Genomic DNA, 21,399 nt, shown 5'->3' with positions numbered 1-21,399 from the left:
AAAGTCAACCATCACTGCAGCCCTTCACCAGTGGGGCTTTATAGCAGAGTGGCCCGACGGAAGCCTCTCCTCAGTGCAGGACACATGAAAACCCGCATGGAGTTCTCCAAGATGGTGAGAAATAAGATTCTCTGGTCTGATGAGACCAAGATAGATCTTTTTGGCCTTAATTCTAAGCGGTATGTGTGGAGAAAACCAGGCACTGCTCATCACCTGTCCAGTACAGTCTCAACAGTGAAGCATGGTGGTGGCAGCATCATGCTGTGGGGGTGTTTTTCAGCTGCAGGGACAGGACGACTGGTTGCAATGAAGGGAAAGATGAATGCGGCCAAGCACAGGGATATCCTGGACGAAAACCTTCTCCAGAGTGCTTTGGACCTCAGACTGGGCTGAAGGTTTACCTTCCAACAAGACAATGACCCCAAGCACACAGCTAAAATAACGAAGGAGTGGCTTCACAACAATTCCGTGACTGTTCTTGAATGGCCCAGCCAGAGCAATGACTTAAACCCAATTGAGCATCTCTGGAGAGACCTAAAAATAGCTGTCCACCAACGTTTACCATCCAACCTGACAGAACTGGAGAGGATCTGCAAGGAGGAATGGCAGAGGATCCCTGAATCCAGGTGTGAAAGACTTGTTGCATCTTTCCCAAAAAGACTCATGGCTGTATTAGATCAAAAGGGGGCTTCTACTAAATACTGAGCAAAGGGTCTGAATACTTAGGACCATGTGATATTTTAGTTTTTCTTTTTTAATAAATCTGCAACAGTGTCAACAATTCTTTTGTTTTTCTGTCAGTATGGGGTGCTATGTGTACATTAATGAGAAAAAGAAATGAACTTGAATGATTTTAGCAAATGGCTGCAAAATAAAAAAGAGTGAAAAATTTAAGGGGGTCTGAAAACTTTCCGTACCCACTGTATATATATATATATACAGTGAGGAAAATAAGTATTTGAACACCCTGCTATTGTGCAAGTTCTCCCACTTAGAAATCATAGAGGGTCTGAAATTGTCATCGTAGGTGCATGTCCACTGTGAGAGACATAATCTATAAAAAAAAAAAAAACGGAAATCACAATATATGATTTTTAAACTATTTATTTGTATGATACAGCTGCAAATAAGTATTTGAACACCTGTCTATCAGCTAGAATTCTGACCCTCAAAGACCTGTTAGTCTGCCTTTAAAATGTCCACCTCCACTACATTATTATCCTAAATTAGATGCACCTGTTTGAGGTCGTTAGCTGCATAAAGACACCTGTCCACCCCATACAATCAGTAAGAATCCAACTACTAACATGGCCAAGACCAAAGAGCTGTCCAAAGACACTAGAGACAAAATTGTACACCTCCACAAGGCTGGAAAGGGCTACGGGGAAATTGCCAAGCAGCTTGGTGAAAAAAGGTTCACTGTTGGAGCAATCATTAGAAAATGGAAGAAGCTAAACATGACTGTCAATCTCCCTCGGACTGGGGCTCCATGCAAGATCTCACCTCGTGGGGTCTCAATGATCCTAAGGAAGGTGAGAAATCAGCCCAGAACTACACGGGAGGAGCTGGTCAATGACCTGAAAAGAGCTGGGACCACCGTTTCCAAGGTTACTGTTGGTAATACACTAAGACGTCATGGTTTGAAATCATGCATGGCACGGAAGGTTCCCCTGCTTAAACTAGCACATGTCCAGGCACGTCTTAAGTTTGCCGATGACCATTTGGATGATCCAGAGGAGTCATGAGAGAAAGTCATGTGGTCAGATGAGACCAAAATAGAACTTTTGGGTCATAATTCCACTAAACGTGTTTGGAGGAAGAAGAATGATGAGTACCATCCCAAGAACACCATCCCTACTGTGAAGCATGGGGGTGGTAGCATCATGCTTTGGGGGTGTTTTTCTGCACATGGGACAGGGCGACTGCACTGTATTAAGGAGAGGATGACCGGGACCATGTATTGCGAGATTTTGGGGAACAACCTCCTTCCCTCAGTTAGAGCATTGAAGATGGGTCGAGGCTGGGTCTTCCAACATGACAATGACCCGAAGCACACAGCCAGGATAACCAAGGAGTGGCTCTGTAAGAAGCATATCAAGGTTCTGGCATGGCCTAGCCAGTCTCCAGACCTAAACCCAATAGAGAATCTTTGGAGGGAGCTCAAACTCCGTGTTTCTCAGCGACAGGCCAGAAACCTGACTGATCTAGAGAAGATCTGTGTGGAGGAGTGGGCCAAAATCCCTCCTGCAGTGTGTGCAAACCTGGTAAAAAACTACAGGAAACGTTTGACCTCTGTAATTGCAAACAAAGGCTCCTGTACAAAATATTAACATTGACTTTCTCAGGTGTTCAAATACTTATTTGCAGCTGTATCATACAAATAAATAGTTACAAAATCATATATTGTGATTTCTGGATTTTTTTTTTTAGATTATGTCTCTCACAGTGGACATGCACCTACGATGACAATTTCAGACCCCTCCATGATTTCTAAGTATGAGAACTTGCAAAATAGCAGAGTGTTCAAATACTTATTTTCCTCACTGTATATACAGTACAGACCAAAAGTTTGGACACACCTTCTCATTCAAAGAGTTTTCTTTATTTTCATGACTATGAAAATTGTTGATTCACACTGAAGGCATCAAAACTATGAATGAACACATGTGGAATTACATATGGAATTATATACATAACAAAAAAGTGTGAAACAACTGAAAAATGTCATATTCTAGGTTCTTCAAAGTAGCCACCTTTTGCTTTGATTACTGCTTTGCACACTCTTGGCATTCTCTTGATGAGCTTCAAGAGGTAGTCACCTGAAATGGTCTTCCAACAGTCTTGAAGGAGTTCCCCGAGAGATGCTTGGCACTTAAACCCTAAACCATCTCGATTGGGTTCAGGTACAGTGACTATGGAGGCCAGGTCATCTGGCGCAGCACCCCATCACTCTCCTTTTTGGTTAAATAGCCCTTAATGCCTTCAGTGTGACTCTACAATTTTCATAGTCATGAAAATAAAGAAAACTCTTTGAATGAGAAGGTGTGTCCAAACTTTTGGTCTGTACTGTATATATATATATATATATATATATATATATATATATATATATATATATATATATATATATATATATATATATATATATATATATATATATATATTTATATATATATATATATAAAATAGTACATACACAGTATATGTGTGTGGGTGTGGATGTATATAAAGAATGAGAATGATAAAAGAGAGAGGGAAGGAGAGAGATAAAGGGTATATAAAATGTGGGCATGACACAAGTATTGGGAAGTTATTAATGATTAGGAAATTAAATGTTCTCTGATTGTTTGATAACAAAGGAAAGCATTTACAAGCCAAAATGTAAATAGGGGACCAAAGGTTAAGGTTCACTTTGGACTGTCAATGACGACAAAGTAAAAATATAATGGACAGTTTAACATATTATTTGAAAAAAATGGATAACTAGGGAGAGAGCATCTTCAATCAATCTTCACACTCTTCTTTTTCATTTACAATTTTTTCTTAGGGCCACAATACCCCCCATGACCACCAAAATAAATGTGCTCAATAAACTATTCCATAAAAAAAATCAAAGTGCATAGCTATAGTACTTTATACTACTACCAAGGAGTTTCATACTTAGAATACAATATATATTTATACTAGTCACAAACAGTCAGTGGTGATGAAACAGAAACAATGTGCTACCATTTTTGGAACAACAGATTGATAAATATTTTTTACTTTTTATCTTATACTTTACAGCGTAATCTTTTAACTGAACAGGCAATCTGACAAGCCTTTGACCTAACAGTCTAAAGTCTAGAACAGTATGCTGAGGTGCAGTAGTGGAACTTTCCACCTTTTGTAATGCAGTGAATATATTAATAGGCAATGTGGCATTAGGCTGAACTAATTTTGGCTGAGACTGTACCAAAAACAAGGGCCTTGCTAGGTGTTTGGTGTGGTACTCCACCAAAAAGAAAATAGGAGACAAGTTTTCTCTAACAGCATGAGCAGATGAATTACAAGTAGCCACCCGGGCTGCAGTTCGCTTGGCCTGCCGGTACCCGTCAGCTGCCTCAGGAGTCCCACAAGCCAACCAGGCCCGATAGGACTCCTTCTTCAGCTTGACGGCATCCCTTACTTCCGGTTTCCACCACCGGGTTCGGGGATTGCCGCCTCGACAGGCACCGGAGACCTTACTGCCACAGCTCTGAGCGGCCGCTTCGACAATGGAGGTGGAGAACATGGTCCACTCGGACTCAATATCTCCGGCCTCCCTTGGGATCTGGTCAAAGCTCCGCCGGAGGTGGGAGTTGAAGATCTCTCTGACAGGAGGCTCGGCCAAACGTTCCCAGCAGACCCTCACAGTACGCTTGGGTCTGCCGAGTCTGTCCAGCTTCCTCCCCCGCCATCGGATCCAACTCACCACCAGGTGGTGATCAGTTGACAGCTCCGCCCCTCTCTTTACCCGAGTGTCCAATACATACGGCCGCAGGTCAGATGAAACGACCACAAAGTCAATCATCGACCTACGGCCTAGGGTGTCCTGGTGCCACGTGCACTGATGGACACCCTTATGCTTGAACATGGTGTTCGTTATGGACAAACTGTAACTAGCACAGAAGTCCAATAACTGAACACCGCTCGGGTTCAGATCAGGGGGGCCGTTCCTCCCAATCACGCCCCTCCAGGTGTCACTGTCACTGCCCACGTGTGCATTGAAGTCTCCTAGTAGAACGACGGAGTCCCCAGTCGGAGCACTGTCCAGCACCCCTCCCAGAGACCCCAAGAAGGCCGGGTACTCTATACTGCCGTTTGGCCCGTAGGCACACACGACAGTGAGAGACCTATCCCCGACCCGTAGGCGCAGGGAAACGACCCTCTCGTTCACCGGGGTAAACTCCAACACATGGCGGCTGAGCTGGGGGGCTATAAGCAAACCCACACCAGCCCGACGCCTTTCACCATGGGCAGCTCCAGAGTTGTAAAGAGTCCATCCTCTCTCGAGGAGTGTGGTTCCAGAGCCCAGGCCGTGCGTAGAGGTGATCCCGACTATCTCTAGTCGGAACCTCTTAACCTCACGCACAATCTCAGGCTCCTTCCCCGCCAGCGAGGTGACATTCCACGTCCCTAGAGCTAGCTTCCGTGTCCAGGGATCGGGTTGTCGAGGCCCCCGCCTTCGAATGCTGCCCGATCCTCCTAGCACCGGCCCCTTACGGTCCCTCCTGCAGGTGGTAAGCCCACTGGAAGGCGGCCCCACGTCGCTCCTTCGGGCTGAGCCCGGCCGGACCCTGTGGGGGAAGGCCCGGCCACCAGGCGCTCGCATACGAGCCCCAACCCCGGGCCTGGCTCCAGGGTGGGGCCCCGGTTGCGCCATACCGGGCGACGTCACGGTCCCTAATGTAGTATCTCTCATAAGGGGTTTTAAACCGCTCTTAGTCTGACCCGTCGCCCAGGACCTGTTTGCCTTGGGAGACCCTACCAGGGGCATATAGCCCCGGACAACATAGCTCCTAGGGTCATTCGGGTACTCAAACCCCTCCACCACGTTAAGGTGGCAGTTCAAGGAGAGGAGGTGCAATTACGTTTAACGTTAATAAAAAATAAAAAATAAAAAAAATAAAAAAAAGGTGCAATTACGTTTTTTCAATTAAACCGTCTTTCTCAGGCTGGCAAGTTTCTAGTTTAGTCACACACCATTTTGGAACACAGCTCCTTTATCAACTCTGCCTTAAACTGGCATCCTTGATCGCACAGTGTTCTGCGATATACTGAAATACAGTGTGCAACAGTTAGAAACCTTGGCCTTTCACAGATTACCATATTTAGTGAAAAAGGGTTAAGACATATCTATGTCTGTATATCTATGCCCTTACTTTGTCACAAAGCTCCGTTGCCATTGTCAGTTGGCACCCTTTTAAATGGATGAATAGTACAAATACTCTGTAAGAGAGCTACTCTATGAGGGACTGACATGGCTCTCGACTGACCTGCAAAATATTGCTTGCAGTAGTTCTCTAGAAATGCTTTTTTGGCCTTGGAAAGTGGTTTTTTTTTATATCAAAGTCGACCCACCATCCTACAAATGTAGTCAGTACAGACTTCGAGCTGTACTGAACCTTCCCTTTCAGACCAAACTGGGGGTCTTTTGCTCTACATCCTGTTGGGTCTCTATTGACTGGCATTTTCTTTAAACCCAACAATGTGTTATGATCTGTAACAATCCCAAAGAAGAGCCCTTGCATATTGTGCAAAAAAATGCCTGACTGACCAATCATTCACCACTCTGTGTTGAAGGTGGACCAAATACGCTCGATTGTGGTTACCACATAACTGGCATAGGCCACTACCTTTTTGACTCCCTGCTGTTGTTGTGCATGTACAGAGCCAATGTCATGGTCAGAGGCATCAGTCTGAAGAACAGATGACACCATAACATACCCTCATGGGGAGACAATAGCAAATGAAATATTCCAAAATAAAAGGCAATGGATATATATAACAAAAGTAGTTTCACAGAATTTTATATGGGGTGGTTAAATTGTGAAACATATAAGACACCACTAAAGAATACATACACTTTCTTGACCATGTTTTTATATACTGAGTGCAATTGAGATTTTTTTCAGGATAAGATAATAACATTATAACACCACCACAAGCGCATCCCACTCTATCTTACAGCCACAGCAATTTATAATTTACATTTACACTGGATTCTGACTGATGTTAGTGCACAACCAGCATTTTTCTGAAAGCCTTGACATACATATTGCACTGCTCAGCTGCATATGTCTAAATGTGCACCAAGTAATGAGTCGAACTTGTGCGTATTGTACTGTGTGACTGCTATGCATTTGCTGTAATCATTCTAATTTTATTTTACACTGAAAACGCACACAAGATTTTGTCAAAGACATTTTGATCATTAGAACAAATAATAATTCATGGTGCAATCTTTATTGCTGGGAAGGAGAAAATCTAAAGTTCAAAAAGGTCAGAAACGCAAAGGTCAAAGTGCATTTAGGATCATTAATCAGGAAACAATTTAAAATGAAAAGTAAATCATACACCAGTGTTGGCATTTTATTTAAGCATGGCCTTGTATGTCTCTAATAGTCACTCAGCAGGAGGAATCACTGACCATATCTCCATCATGACATGAAAAATATATCACAGTTTTGGTGGAAAATACCTGTTTAATATTTCTCTGGCTGTGACAAAAATGACAAAAAAAATGGGCTTTGAAAAACATCGAGTATTTCTGCTGATAACATGTTTAGAAATGATAAATGGTGAATGACTAAGGGATTAAAGAAATGTTTTTAATTTAGGACCTGTTTTTATACTGGAACATACAACAGTGACAGTTAAATCTAACAGTATTTGCAATATAGTAAAATAAATGTTGACCATAACATTTCACTATGCAAGTGTTTTCCCAGGCCTCTCATTCAGATTTGTCTTTCTGTCTATTTGTTGTTTTTTCTCTCTCTCTCTCTCTCTGTGTGTGTGTGTGTGTGTGTGTGTGTGTGTGTGTGTGTGTGTGTGTGTGTGTGTGTGTGTGTGTGTGTGTGTGAAAGAGAGAGAGAGAGAGAGAGAGAGAGAGAGAGAGAGAGAGAGAGAGAGAGAGAGAGAGAGAGAGAGAGAGAAGAGTATACACCTAAGGGGCCCTTTTAATACCAGATAGGACAAGATACACATTAACATGGAGAATAAGAAAGACGTGCAGAAGCCCATGCTGTTCGTTACAACAATTACTAACACACTACACACACATTCAGCACATGCAACTGGAATCTCCAATCACAGCTCTCTCTCTCTTTTTTTTCCACAACAGTTTATATGAGTGATCTGTAGGACTTTGGACATCCAGTGTTGAGGAGATACATGCACTGTTGAGGAGATACATGCACTCTTGAGGATCAATTTCTTTTTGGATCTAGGCTGTTGGGAGTGGTGTGGTGTGATTAAAAAAATTTTTTTTTAGAAACAAACACCAGACCTGCTAAGAAGAAAAGCATGGAAGCAAAAATGTATGAGAAGGTAAAAAAGAGGGGGAGATACCACATCCAGCGAGAAGTCATGGATGAATCCAAAGTTGATGAACTTGGAGAAAAATCAGATGTCCAAACATCACTGATGAGCAAAATAAAGGAGTCGATGAGGTAAAAAGATTATTGTTATTAAGAGCGTAAATTAAAAAAAAAACAACATTTACAAAGAATATTAATATATATATATTTTTTTGCACATGACAGAAAATTCTGAAAACTGAAAAAAAAAGCCTGCAAGCTGAGCAAGTATTAAAATGGAGGCCTAAGTTTTTAAACTCGTAAAAGTTTACAGATGAGAAATGTATGAGACAACAGTTTATATAGTGAAGAGAACATCCATTAAAACAATTTAGTCCCTGTTATCACTTATGCTATAGCAGCTGTATAAGTAATTAATGTTTTTTTACAAACCTCTTTTTTTCCTCCTTATTTCAGGTAGATAATAAGATACTGTATAAAATCTAACAACTTTATCTCTTACAAAGTACATAAACTGGAGCTTCTAGTGAAAATTATTAATAAATGTGTCTTTACAGAAATAATCACCTTATCGACAATTTCACATTGATACTGGTTTATGTAAAATGTCCACCAAAAAAAGTCCATTGAAAGTGAGCTGATACGAAGTAAAATGCTAACATATTCATTTAAGTCTGTGATATCAATTACAGCTGGTCAGAGATACTGCCATGAAAACCAATAAATGTGCTAAAGCATTATATTTTATTAATATGGAAATGCTTCACACAGTTATTTAAACTGTGTTTTCTTGGTAACACAGTGACTGTCTGAAAGGCTGTCACACTAAATCCCACCTGTCTGCGAGGCTGAATGTGTTGGCTGAATCTGTGTGGAAATGAAAATCATCCCACTTGAGTCTCACCTCAGTCTCTGTGCCAGGTGTTCTGTTCCTCGTGTGAAGAGATGCTTTCTGTCGAGTATTCCCCTGCTGTCATGGCTGCCACGTTACCCACTAAGGGAAAATGCTGTGGGAGACCTTGTCTCAGGAATCAGTGTGGGCATCATGCACCTGCCACAAGGTCACACACACACACACACACACACACACACACACACACACACACACACACACACACACACACACACTTACACTTCTGAATTAATTATACTTGAACACTGTATACAGTGGGTACGGAAAGTATTCAGACCCCCTTAAATTTTTCACTCTTTGTTATATTGCAGCCATTTGCTAAAATCATTTAAGTTCATTCTTCTTCCTCATGAATGTACACACAGCTCCCCATACTGACAGAAAAACACAGAATTGTTGACCTTTTTGCAGATTTATTAAAAAAGAAAAACTGAAATATCACATGGTCTTCAGACCCTTTGCTGTGACACTCATATATTTAACTCAGGTGCTTTCCATTTCTTCTGATCATCCTTGAGATGGTTCTACACCTTCATTTGAGTCCAGAAATTTTTGATTATACTGATTGGACTTGATTAGGAAAGCCACACACCTGTTTATATAAGACCTTACAGATCACAATGCATGTCAGAGCAAATGAGAATCATTAAGGTCAAAGGAACTGCCTGAAGAGCTCAGAGACAGAATTGTGGCAAGGCACAGATCTGGCCAAGGTTCCAAAAAAATTTCTGCTGCACTTAAGGTTCCTAAGAGCACAGTGGCCTCCATAATCCTCAAATGGAAGACGTTTGGGACGACCAGAACCATTCCTAGAGCTGGCCGACCGGCCGAACTGAGCTATCGGGGGAGAAGAGCCTTGGTGAGAGAGGTAAAGAAGAACCCAAAGATCACTGTGGCTGAGCTCCAGAGATGCAGTCGGGAGATGGGAGAAAGTTGTAGAAAGTCAACCATCACTGCAGCCCTTCACCAGTGGGGCTTTATAGCAGAGTGTCCCGACGGAAGCCTCTCCTCAGTGCAGGACACATGAAAACCCGCATGGAGTTCTCCAAGATGGTGAGAAATAAGATTCTCTGGTCTGATGAGACCAAGATAGAACTTTTTGGCCTTAATTCTAAGCGGTATGTGTGGAGAAAACCAGGCACTGCTCATCACCTGTCCAGTACAGTCTCAACAATGAAGCATGGTGATGGCAGCATCATGCTGTGGGGCCGTTTTTCAGCTGCAGGGACAGGACGACTGGTTGCAATCAAGGGAAAGATGAATGCGGCCAAGCACAGGGATATCCTGGACGAAAACCTTCTCCAGAGTGCTTTGGACCTCAGAGTGGGCTGAAGGTTTACCTTCCAACAAGACAATGACCCTAAGCACACAGCTAAAATAACGATGGAGTGGCTTCACAACAACTCCGTGACTGTTCTTGAATGCCCCAGCCAGAGCAATGACTTAAACCCAATTGAGCATCTCTGGAGAGACCTAAAAATAGCTGTCCACCAACGTTTACCGTCCAACCTGACAGAACTGGAGAGGATCTGCAAGGAGGAATGGCAGAGGATCCCTGAATCCAGGTGTGAAAAACTTGTTGCATCTTTCCCAAAAAGACTCCTGGCTGTATTAGATCAAATGGCTGCTTCTACTAAATACTGAGCAAAGGGTCTGAATACTTAGGACCATGTGATATTTCAGTTTTTCTTTTTTAATAAATCTGCAACAATGTCAACAATTCTGTGTTTTTCTGTCAATATAGGGTGCTATGTGTACATTCATGAGGAAAAGAAATGAACTTAAATGATTTTAGCAAATGGCTGCAAAATAAAAAAGAGTGAAAAATTTAAGGGTGTCTGAATACTTTCCGTACCCACTGTATATCTGAGATCAGTAAAAAGGAGTAGTTTAGTAAAATAGATTCTACACTCATAGCAGATTTAGCATACAGCATGTGTTTGTGATGACTGAATTTAATTCTTTATCTTTGCACTGGTGCTACAAGAAAGTGTAGTTTGTTATACAGTATCCCCATATTTGGTACATATACACTATATATTACAGAGACTTGCTGATTTAATGTAGTCCATAAAATAAGCAAATGTTCACTATTTATTAAAACATTTTGACTGAGGTCAGTAAGCATTTTTGATTAAGATTCACAATCTCCTAATTTACAATTTTCAATAAATGACATAATTGTTCAGAATTGGTGGCCTAAAAATGACAGGAAACAAAGTATGTAATATATAATCATAATATATAAATCTAATTATTTTACTGGATGTTAAATGCATATTTGTCTAATCTTAGAGACTACCATGTGAATAAAACCATTAGATATCATTACAGTGATATACACTGTGTAGGGTTTTTCTAGTATGATAATTAAAATTATATTTAATTATTTTATTATATAGTTATATATAATCATGATATTTATATGCGTGTTACAGCTATGACTATTTAGTCTCATAGCACCAGTCTATAATTACAGAAATTACAATGAATAGCAAACCTGTTTTGGCTACATTTAGGGTAAATTGTTGCATTAAGATTCAGGAACATATCCAGAAAATGTGTGTGTGTGTGTGTGTGTGTGTGTGTGTGTGTGTGTGTGTGTGTGTGTGTGTGTGTGTGTGAATAGGAATGGCATATGCACTGCTAGCTGCTGTCCCACCTGTGTTTGGCCTATACTCATCTTTCTACCCGATCCTTCTCTACTTCATCTTTGGGACCTCTCAGCATATCTCAGTGGGTAAGTATATATATATATATATATATATATATATATATATATATATATATATATATATATAAATATATATATATATATATATATATATATATATATATATATATATATATATATATATATATATATATATATATACACACGCACACACACACACACACACACACACACACACACACACACACACACACACACACACACACACACACACACACACAAAATGAGAAAATTAAAAAGACTTGTATAAATCACACACCCTCTGCCATAGGTACATACGCAGTGATGAGTGTGATGATCGGTGGTGTGACAGAGCGCATGGCTCCTGATACAGATTTCATGATCTTTAACAACATTTCCAATGGCAGCATTATAGACACTGTTGCCCGTGACCACGAGAGGGTCAAGATTGCTGTGGCTGTCACATTTTTATCTGGCATCTTTCAGGTTTGTTTAACCTCTGTGTCTGTGTATGATCTTTTCTGGTACAAGCACTCATGATTGGCTGGGTATGTATCTGCATGAATGTGTAGATGTACCAGAGTTCCTATTAAAGTGGAGGATGTGTCTAGTTGTCAGTCATATCTACAATTATTATGAATTATGACCTAATTATTTACATATTTTTATAACACGATTACTTGAAGTATATTGCTAAACTGTTGATTTTGTTTTGTTCTGTATCAAATATAACACAATAGTGGCAGAATGGAACAGTAAATATAACAGAACTTAAGGCTGAAACAATGAACATGCATTTATGCTCTTAAAAACTTTTTAAGGGTCCTTCACAAAATTATCCATTCAATCTGTGTATGTGTTTGTGTTTGTGTGTGTAGTTGCTCCTAGGCTTGGTGCAGTTTGGATTTGTGGTCACATATCTTTCTGAGCCTTTGGTTCGAGGCTACACTACAGCAGCAGCCATTCACGTTATTGTGTCACAGTTTAAATACACATTCGGGATCAGCCCAAAGCGCTACAGTGGACCTTTCTCTCTTATATATGTGCGTTTGAAAACACCACACACACACACACACACACACACACACACACACACACACACACACACACACACACACACACACACACACAATGTATACATGCTGACCCAGTAAATAATTAATCTTTTCTGTGTTCATAAAGTTACTAAAAGTACATTTATAGTCAGTGGATGGTATTAGCAGAGGGTAAATGGAGGACTTTGCAACTAAACAGAAAAAAACAAAAAAAATGACTAATTTGATCCTTTAACTAGATTAAAACACATACATTACAATTATACAAATCTTTCCTGCAGATTTTCTCTATCTTGTTATCTGTCTCTTCTCAGACGGTGATAGACGTGTGCTCTTTGTTGGGCGGGACAAACATTGGGACACTAGTTGTGAGCTTCGTTACTATTGTGGGTCTGATCATTGCAAAGGAAATAAATACGTATCTGGCACGTAAACTTCCTGTTCCTATTCCTGTTGAGCTTCTTGCTGTGAGTGAATTCACACATGTGCATCACCCACACACATATTTTAGTGTATATTTGATATCGATTAATACTACCTCATGGCACCAGGTTTAATATGCTTGGGTTACTGGTGTCCGTGTTTGTACTTGTGTTTCCTTACAAAACATGCTCATATATACAGTGGATTAGGCCATGCAGTGTTCACCTCATGCCCAGTGATTCCAGCAGAAACTCCAGATCCATCATAACCATGATTAGACAAAATATGGTTATTAAAATAAATAAATGAATAAATTAATGACTTATATATAAATTATTAAATTACGAATTAAATTATACAATATAATACCAATATCAAAGTTCTGAACATTAGCCGGAACCCAAAACTGAAGTGATACTCTTGTCCTCAGTTTTGGTAACATGTCTTAAATAAATTGTCCCTTGTTCATGTGTATGCTCATGTCACGGAACTTCATACACATAAAATGTCATTAGATTAGTTTGACCGAACACCAATTCAGCATTTCAGCCGAATAACCACGTTGTATATAAAGTACATGTATAATTCTTAAAATACAGATATTTCAATACCTGTAGGCAAACAGAAAAAAAAAACACGTGCAATAACTCGATTTGTTTATTTTAGTTATTTCCTTAAAGATTTTGCATTATGGCATATTTTTGGGTGTGATTTAATTTAAATATTACACTTAGATTTTGGAATAATGTAGACACATTATATTTATGTTAAAAATGTCATTGTTCCATGGATATAAACACTTGTTTAATACATTGGAATCTTTTTGTTTGTGCATGTAGATCATTATAGCTACTGCACTGTCATGGCAATTCGATTTCAAGACTCAGTACAATGTGGAAGTTGTAGGTTCGATACCATCAGGGTGAGACTTTATTTTCTCTTTCTGTATTATAAATTTGCAAAAACACAACTAATGCTTTGTGTTGATAATGCTGATGGTCTGTGTAAATAACTAATTGACTGATTAAACTCTGTGTGTTTAGTTTGCAGGCTCCAGTCTTGCCTGCATTCTCTATGATGGGATCTATGATCGGTGATGCGTTTGCACTGGCTGTTGTGGGTTACGGTATTGCCATCTCCCTTGGCCGTATCTTTGCTCTCAAATATGGCTACAAAGTCGACAGCAATCAGGCAAGACAGAATCATTAATAAATCAACTGCATGTACCGTATGTTCATCGACTTTTGTAACATGCCATTGATGCCGCTAACTTCTCTATCTTTAATTATTAATTGTTTCTCCATTCTGCTATAGGAGCTGATAGCATTAGGGCTAAGCAACTCAATCGGAGCCATGTTCCAGTGCTTCGCCATCAGCTGCTCTATGTCTCGCTCTATGGTGCAAATTAGTGCAGGGGGAAAGACTCAGGTTAGAATCAGGCATAAAAGCATAAATAAAAATTCTAAATCAAATTAAAGACTTTTTCCAACATAACCATAGTTATGATAACATAATAGTTAAAATATATATGTTCCTGTCTGTATCTAGAGGTAATTTTATCACTTGTTATCCAATTATTCCATATGCTACACCACAGGGAACATCATCCTTGGTCAGAATCTCAAAATCAGGCTTGAAAACGAATAATCGACTCAAATTATTGACATTACAATATATATGTCCCAAAGTGACAAGTAATTTTAAATAAAACCTTCATATTTTACATGTGGTTCTAAGTTACTTAAGCCTGATAACTCAATTTTCAAATAAAAAGAAAACTTTTATTTATTGATTCATATTAGGCCACAATGTGTCAGAAAACCATAGCAATGATGCCTCAATTTCTCTCTCTCTCTCTCTCTCTCTCTCTCTCTCTCTCTCTCTCTCTCTCTCTCTCTCTCTCTCTCTCTTTGCCTTCATTTAGGTTGCAGGTGCTCTCTCAGCTCTAGTGATTCTTGTGATCTTGCTAAAGATAGGAGAACTCTTTGAGGAGCTGCCGAAGGTATCCAGAATGTCAAAGAGTTAAAGGATAAAATGTGTGTTTGTGTTTGTGTGTGTTTGGCAACTGTCAGAAACAAAGTGCCAAATACATACAAAAAGCATATACACTGTATATGTACTAATATAGACGAATAGACGCTTGATCATTCTGCTGCAAGAATCATGATAACGGGGTCTGTGTGTGTGTGTGTGTGTGTGTGTGTGTGTGTGTGTGTGTGTGTGTGTGTGTGTGTGTGTGTGTGTGTGTGTGTGTGTGTCTAGGCTGTATTGGCTGCTGTTATCTATGTGAACCTGCAAGGCATGTTGAAGCAGTTTACAGACATTCGGACCCTCTGGAGGAGCAACAGAGTGGATATGGTGAGATATATATATATATATAGAGAGAGAGAGAGAGAGAAAGAGAGAGAGAGAGAGAGAGAGAGAGAGAGAGAGAGAGAGAGAGAGAGAGAGAGAGAGAGAGAGAGAGAGAGAGAAAGACAGCACTGTTAAAAGGATGTTCTGTATGAGAAGAGAAATTTAGAATTATATTATAGTTCTTTTATTCATTTATAAATGGAGAGCATTGTGTTTTCAGTCTAAAGACAGAAGCTGTACTTTTGCCTTTTTGTTTACTGTGTTGTGCATCTGCAGCTTGTCTGGGTGATGACATTTATTCTCACAATCCTGTTAAATCCTGATCTGGGTTTGGCAGCATCTATCGCCTTCTCCATGCTCACCGTCATATTCAGAACTCAGCTGTAAGTGTGAATGTTCAAACTCATCTATTCGTCAGATGATCCTTTTGACCAAACCTTAATATTAACACTATCTTTTTTAGACCGAGGTATTCTGTCCTTGGTCAGTTACCTGGCACGGACATCTACAAACCCACAGAGGACTATAACCAGGTACACAAAAGTCAGGAGCCAGAAGGGGAAATTGTACAAATCTAAAAGTTTCTGAAAAGCACCATTTAGTGCAGAAACTAAATGATCAATAGATAGATAGAGATGCATTAAACCATAGACATGAATACTGTTTAAAGAAAAAACAGACGTCTTTTGCATGTTCATTATTAAAGAGTCTTTTGCATGTTCATTATTAAAGACCTCTCATAAAGAACTCTTTAACATGTTTGTTACACAAATGAATGTTTTTCTATAAATGCATGTGTGTGTGTGTGTGTGTGTGTGTGTGTGTGTGTGTGTGTGTGTTGCAGGTTACACAGATTTCAGGTCTTGTGATTTTTCGTTGCTCTGCTACACTGTATTTTGCGAATGCAGAGATGTATATAGAGCACCTATATGAGAAGGTGAGCTCACACACTCCAATACACCCATTAACCATCTAGCTATAAAATACTGATATCTATTACACAAAAAAATATCTAAACTTAAGAAACGTACGATACAGACAAAAGTGTAAATCTAGAAAATGGACAAGAATAAGGAGTAAGTAAAGTAAGTAAGTAAAAACACAGGAGATTCAAACACAGATTAAAAGATAAGGATTTAATATAGATAAGAGCTCCTCTGTTTTTTGTGTGAGCCTTTATATGGTTGATAGTAGAGAAAATTATAAAAGAGCAGGAATTAGGTCATATCTCTCATCTCTCTTTATTTTTCATCATCATTTTCATCATTATTTTCAGTACACCAGTATGTTGCTATCACATATACAGTGGGGCAAATAGGTTTTTAATACACTGCCGATTTTTCAAGTTTTTCCACTTACAAAGAATGAAGAGATCCGAAATTTTCATTTTCAACTGTGAGAAACAGAATTAAAAAAAAAAATCCAGAAAATCACATTATGTGATATATAAATAATTATTTTCCATTTTATTGCATGAAATAAGTATTTGATACAATAGAAAAATGGAACTTAATATTTGGTACAGAAGGTCAGATGTTTCTTGTAGTTCTTGACCAGGTTTTCACACACTGCAGCAGGGATTTTGGCCCGCTCCTCCATACAGATCTTTTCCAGATCTTTCAGGTTTTAGGGCTGTCGCTGAGAAAAACAGAGTTTCAGCTCCCTCCATAGATTTTCTACTGGGTTCAGGTCTGGAGACTAGCTAGGCCACTAGGACCTTGAAAAGCTTCTTACGGAGCCACTCCTTAGTTGCCCTGGCTGTGTGTTTTGGGTTATTGTCATGCTGGAAGACCCAGCCATGACCCATCTTCAATGCTCTTACTGAGAAAAATCTTGCATAGCATGGCCCCATCCATCCTCCCTTGATATGGTGCATCCTTCCTGTCCCCGTTGCAGAAAAGCAAACCCAAACATGATGTTTCCACCCCATGCTTCACGGTTGGGATGGTGTTAATGGGATTGTAATCATCTTTCTTCTTCCTCCAAACACAGCGAGTGGAGTTTATACCAAATTTTGATCTCATCTGACCACATGACCTTTTACCATGCCTTCTCTGAATCATCCAGATGGTCTTTGGCAAACTTCAGACAGGCCTGGACATTTGGTGGTTTGAGCAGGAAGATTTTAATCCATGATGGTAGTGTGTTACTAATTAACTAGCACTTTTCAAGTCACTGACCAGGTCCTCCCGTGTATTTCTAGGCTGATCCCTCACCTTTCTCAGGGTCATTGATACTCTATGAGGCGAGATCTTGCATTGAGCCACAGTCCAAGGGAAATTGACAGTCATCTTGAATTTCTTCTATTTTCTAATAATTGCGTCACCAGTTGTTGCCTTCTCACCAAGCTGTTTGCCTAATGCCCTGTAGCCTATCCCAGCCTTGTGCATATCTACATTTTTGCCGCTAGTGTCCCAGCGCTTTGGTCTTGCCCATAGTGGAGAGGTTCTAGTCTGATCAAATGTGTGGACAGGTGTCTTTATACAGGTAACGAGTTTAAACAGGTGCAATTAATACAGGTAATAAGTGGAGAATATGAGGGCTTCTTGAAGACAAACTAACAGGTGTGTAAAAGACAGAATTCTTGCCGGTTGGTAGGTGATCAAATACTCTAAAAAAAAAAAAGAATATTATTTATGTAAAAGTCATAGAATGTGATTTTTTTTTTTTTTTTTTTTTTTTTTTTTTTTTTTTTTTTTAGATTCTGTCTCTCACAGTTGAGGTGTACCTACAATAAAAATTACAGATCTCTTTGTTCTTTGTAAGTGGGAAACCTTGAAAAATCAGCAGTGTATCAAATACTTATTTGCATTGGTGGTTCAGTGCTTAGGACTTTGGGTTATAAGGTTGTGGTTCAAGCCCCATCACCACCATGCTGCCACTGCTGGTCCCTTCAGCAAGGCACTTAACCCCATCTGCTCCAGGGACACTGTACCATAGCTGACACTGTGCTCTTCTTGTATCTTGTATGCAGTTCAGATAATAGAATACTTTCTATGTTTCATATCATGTTTATGATAATGTAATAGTTTAAATGTAATCTCACATCTGTGTCTGCATGTAGAGTGGGGTAGATGTGCCCAAACTCCTCGCACACAAGAAGAAGCTTGAGGCAAAGAGACTCAGGAAAGAGAAGAAAGAGGCAAAGCGAGCAAAAAAACAAGCTAAGGTAAAACCTGGACCTTGACCCAGTGTGTTGAATGTTCATGTGAATGTCAGTGAGTTTTGACTTTTTGGCTTTTTCTAGGTGGAGGGGGAAGAAATGTCAGACAGTGAGGGAAAATATGACGTTTCAGTGATAGTGTGTCCAGAGCCTCACCAGGGTCATGACCCCACTATACCCAAGGCCATCATCCTCGATTTGAGTCCAGTGAATTTCCTGGATACAGTGGGAGTGAAAACTTTACGCAATGTGAGAATCCTGTCAGAGAGTCTGCTATTTTATATATGTGTTTAAAAATATATGTAATAGAAACCAATAAAAGAAATAATTGAATGCCTAATAAGATATCATCTCTCTTTTGTAGATCCATAAGGACTTTGGGGAGGCTGGAATTAAAGTGTATCTATCAGGCTGTCAAAGTAAGTAATCTATACTGTACTAACCCAAGCTGATCTGATGAAAGCATGAAAGCATCGTAAACCCTTGAGCAATTTATACATGCTGACTCTGGAGGAAAAACTAATACAGCAACTTCTACATCTCTCTCTCTCTCCCTCTCTCTCTCTCTCTCTCTCTCTCTCTCTCTCTCTCTCTCTCTCTCTCTCTCTGTCTCTCTCTCTCTCTCTCTTTCTCTCTCCCTCTCTTTTTCTCTTTCTCTCAAGGTTGTGTTACTGACAGTTTGGAAAGGGGAGATTTCTTCAATGACAAAGTGACTAAAGCGATTCTCTTTTCCACTGTCCATGATGCTGTTCTTCACTACCAAGGAGAAAACACACAGGAGGTCAGACATCAAAACACACACACACACACACACACACACACACACACACACACACACACACACACACACACACACACACACACACACACACACACACACACACACACACACACACACACATTAAATACAGCCATGGTAATGAGGAAATATTAAATTGCTGGCAGTTTTACAGAGGATAATATCCTGAAGGCTATTATTGCAACACACACTTATGAATCATACCTTTTCTCTTCTTCTCTTCTTTCACAGCCTAAAAACGCCACACATTTCTGATCCCGAATCGATCCACAGAGCATCCTGAGTGTGGCAATAAATATGTGACAAGTTTTAAAAATATGTATGTATATTTTCAAGCTTAACACCACTCTGTTAAAACCACTCTGTTACAAAAATTTTGTTTGTGGTTTTTTTATTTTTTATTACTTGTATATTTCTCAGTTATTTCATTAATATCTCTTGTTAATATATCTAAAACAATTGCTGGTGGTTGTGTTAATGTCATTATATTCTGTGTAAACATCAGCACATTATGATATATTAATATAATATAATATAATATATTACATTGTATAGTGTCATTTGTATAACACGGTATGACATCTGTCAGATATTCCTTAAGCCAATAAAGACATGATATATGGACTATATGGACAAATGACACATGACTATACGATTTGCATGGACATTTTAAATATTCCATTCCACATTTAGTTTCCTATTTTCAGTTATATTAACAGAAAAAGATGTTCCACAAGATTATGTAGTGTACTTGAGGAGATTGGTGCTTATTCAGCCACAAGGGTGTTAGTTAGGTCACGTATTGATGTAGGGTGAGGAGGCCTGGGGTGCGGTCAGAAATACAATTTATCCCAAATGTCTTAAGTAGGGTTGAAGTCAGAGCTCTATAGCAGGCCATTCAAGATCTTCCACTCCAATACATGTAAATCATATCTTCATGGAACTCACTCTGTTCACAGGGGATTTGTCAAGTTAAAACAGGTTTGGGTCTAATAGTTTAAGTGAAGGGAAATTTTAATTCTACAGCAGCCAAATAAATCCTATAAACAACTGTGTGCCTCCAAAATTCAAGATCAAGATTGTCAATTCTTTTGTCCATATAGTGTATTAACTTCTTTATTATGATAGATCTGATGCAATAAATAAATGTAATACAAATGTGTCATTGATTTGAATGTTAATAAATAGAATAACACACTGACAGAGGTTTGTTTGATGACTACACATGTAATAGAAATATGCTGTTTCCATGCTGTTTTGCTGGATATTTGTGAATCTTTTAAATCATATTAATAAAGCATTAATATAATTTTAAACAAACCTTTTCTTTTTTTCCTTTAGATGCATTGAATTATAATCGATCCTAGCATATACACAACATTAAACAGTAGAAAAGTCAAACATTCTTTGCCACTGAGCTCTTTGTAACAGAAAGTTACAAAGAGCTTTTTGTAACAGAAAGTTACAAAAAGGTACTTAAATTACAGTTAAAAGCTGGAATGTTCATTACAATAATGACTATTATTGTAATGAACATTCCAGCTTTTAACTGTAATTTAAGTACCTTTTTGTAACTTTCTGTAACTGAGATATAAGTGACACTAGTGCATGCTTCAAGTTATATACAATTGCTCTATTGTACCATTATGTACAGGACTTGTATGAATAATGTTACAAAGAAATGAAATTAAAAACATGTCAATGTAGATAGAGGAAACTTTTCTCTGAGGAAATTGACATTTTCGAACATGAGAAAGTCTTTAGGGTCGATGACTTTCTTGCATGAAAAGCTACATTTTTTTTTACCCTCATACAGTCAAGAGAGAGAGAAAACACTTGTGAGGTTGCTGATCACAACTGATCACAGGAACATGAACACACAAAACACAAATGACTTCTGAAAATAACTGTATGTGAGAGATCACCTTATAGA

At 39.1% G+C, this 21,399-nt stretch overlaps 1 protein-coding gene across 1 annotated transcript; it reads left to right on the top strand.

The window, feature by feature from the left end:
* The first annotated feature begins 7,711 nt into the window (after positions 1–7,711).
* LOC310733880 (solute carrier family 26 member 6-like) lies at positions 7,712–20,786 on the top strand. The gene is made up of 19 exons (XM_083555366.1): positions 7,712–8,195; positions 8,985–9,124; positions 11,606–11,716; positions 11,982–12,157; positions 12,550–12,714; positions 13,041–13,193; positions 13,989–14,071; positions 14,193–14,340; positions 14,464–14,577; positions 15,074–15,151; positions 15,412–15,507; positions 15,781–15,887; positions 15,968–16,037; positions 16,349–16,441; positions 18,569–18,673; positions 18,752–18,916; positions 19,032–19,086; positions 19,330–19,448; positions 19,698–20,786. The coding sequence occupies exons 1-19, from the start codon at positions 8,050–8,052 to the stop codon at positions 19,719–19,721; spliced, it is 2,148 nt and encodes a 715-aa protein (XP_083411492.1). The 5' UTR covers positions 7,712–8,049; the 3' UTR covers positions 19,722–20,786.
* The last annotated feature ends 613 nt before the right edge of the window (positions 20,787–21,399 follow it).

This window comes from Silurus aristotelis, assembly GCF_946808225.1.
Source record: "Silurus aristotelis genome assembly, chromosome: 11".
Taxonomy (NCBI): Eukaryota; Metazoa; Chordata; class Actinopteri; order Siluriformes; family Siluridae; genus Silurus; species Silurus aristotelis.
The sequence above is the reverse complement of the archived record's forward strand: the minus strand, read 5'-3'. Positions and strand labels throughout refer to the sequence as shown.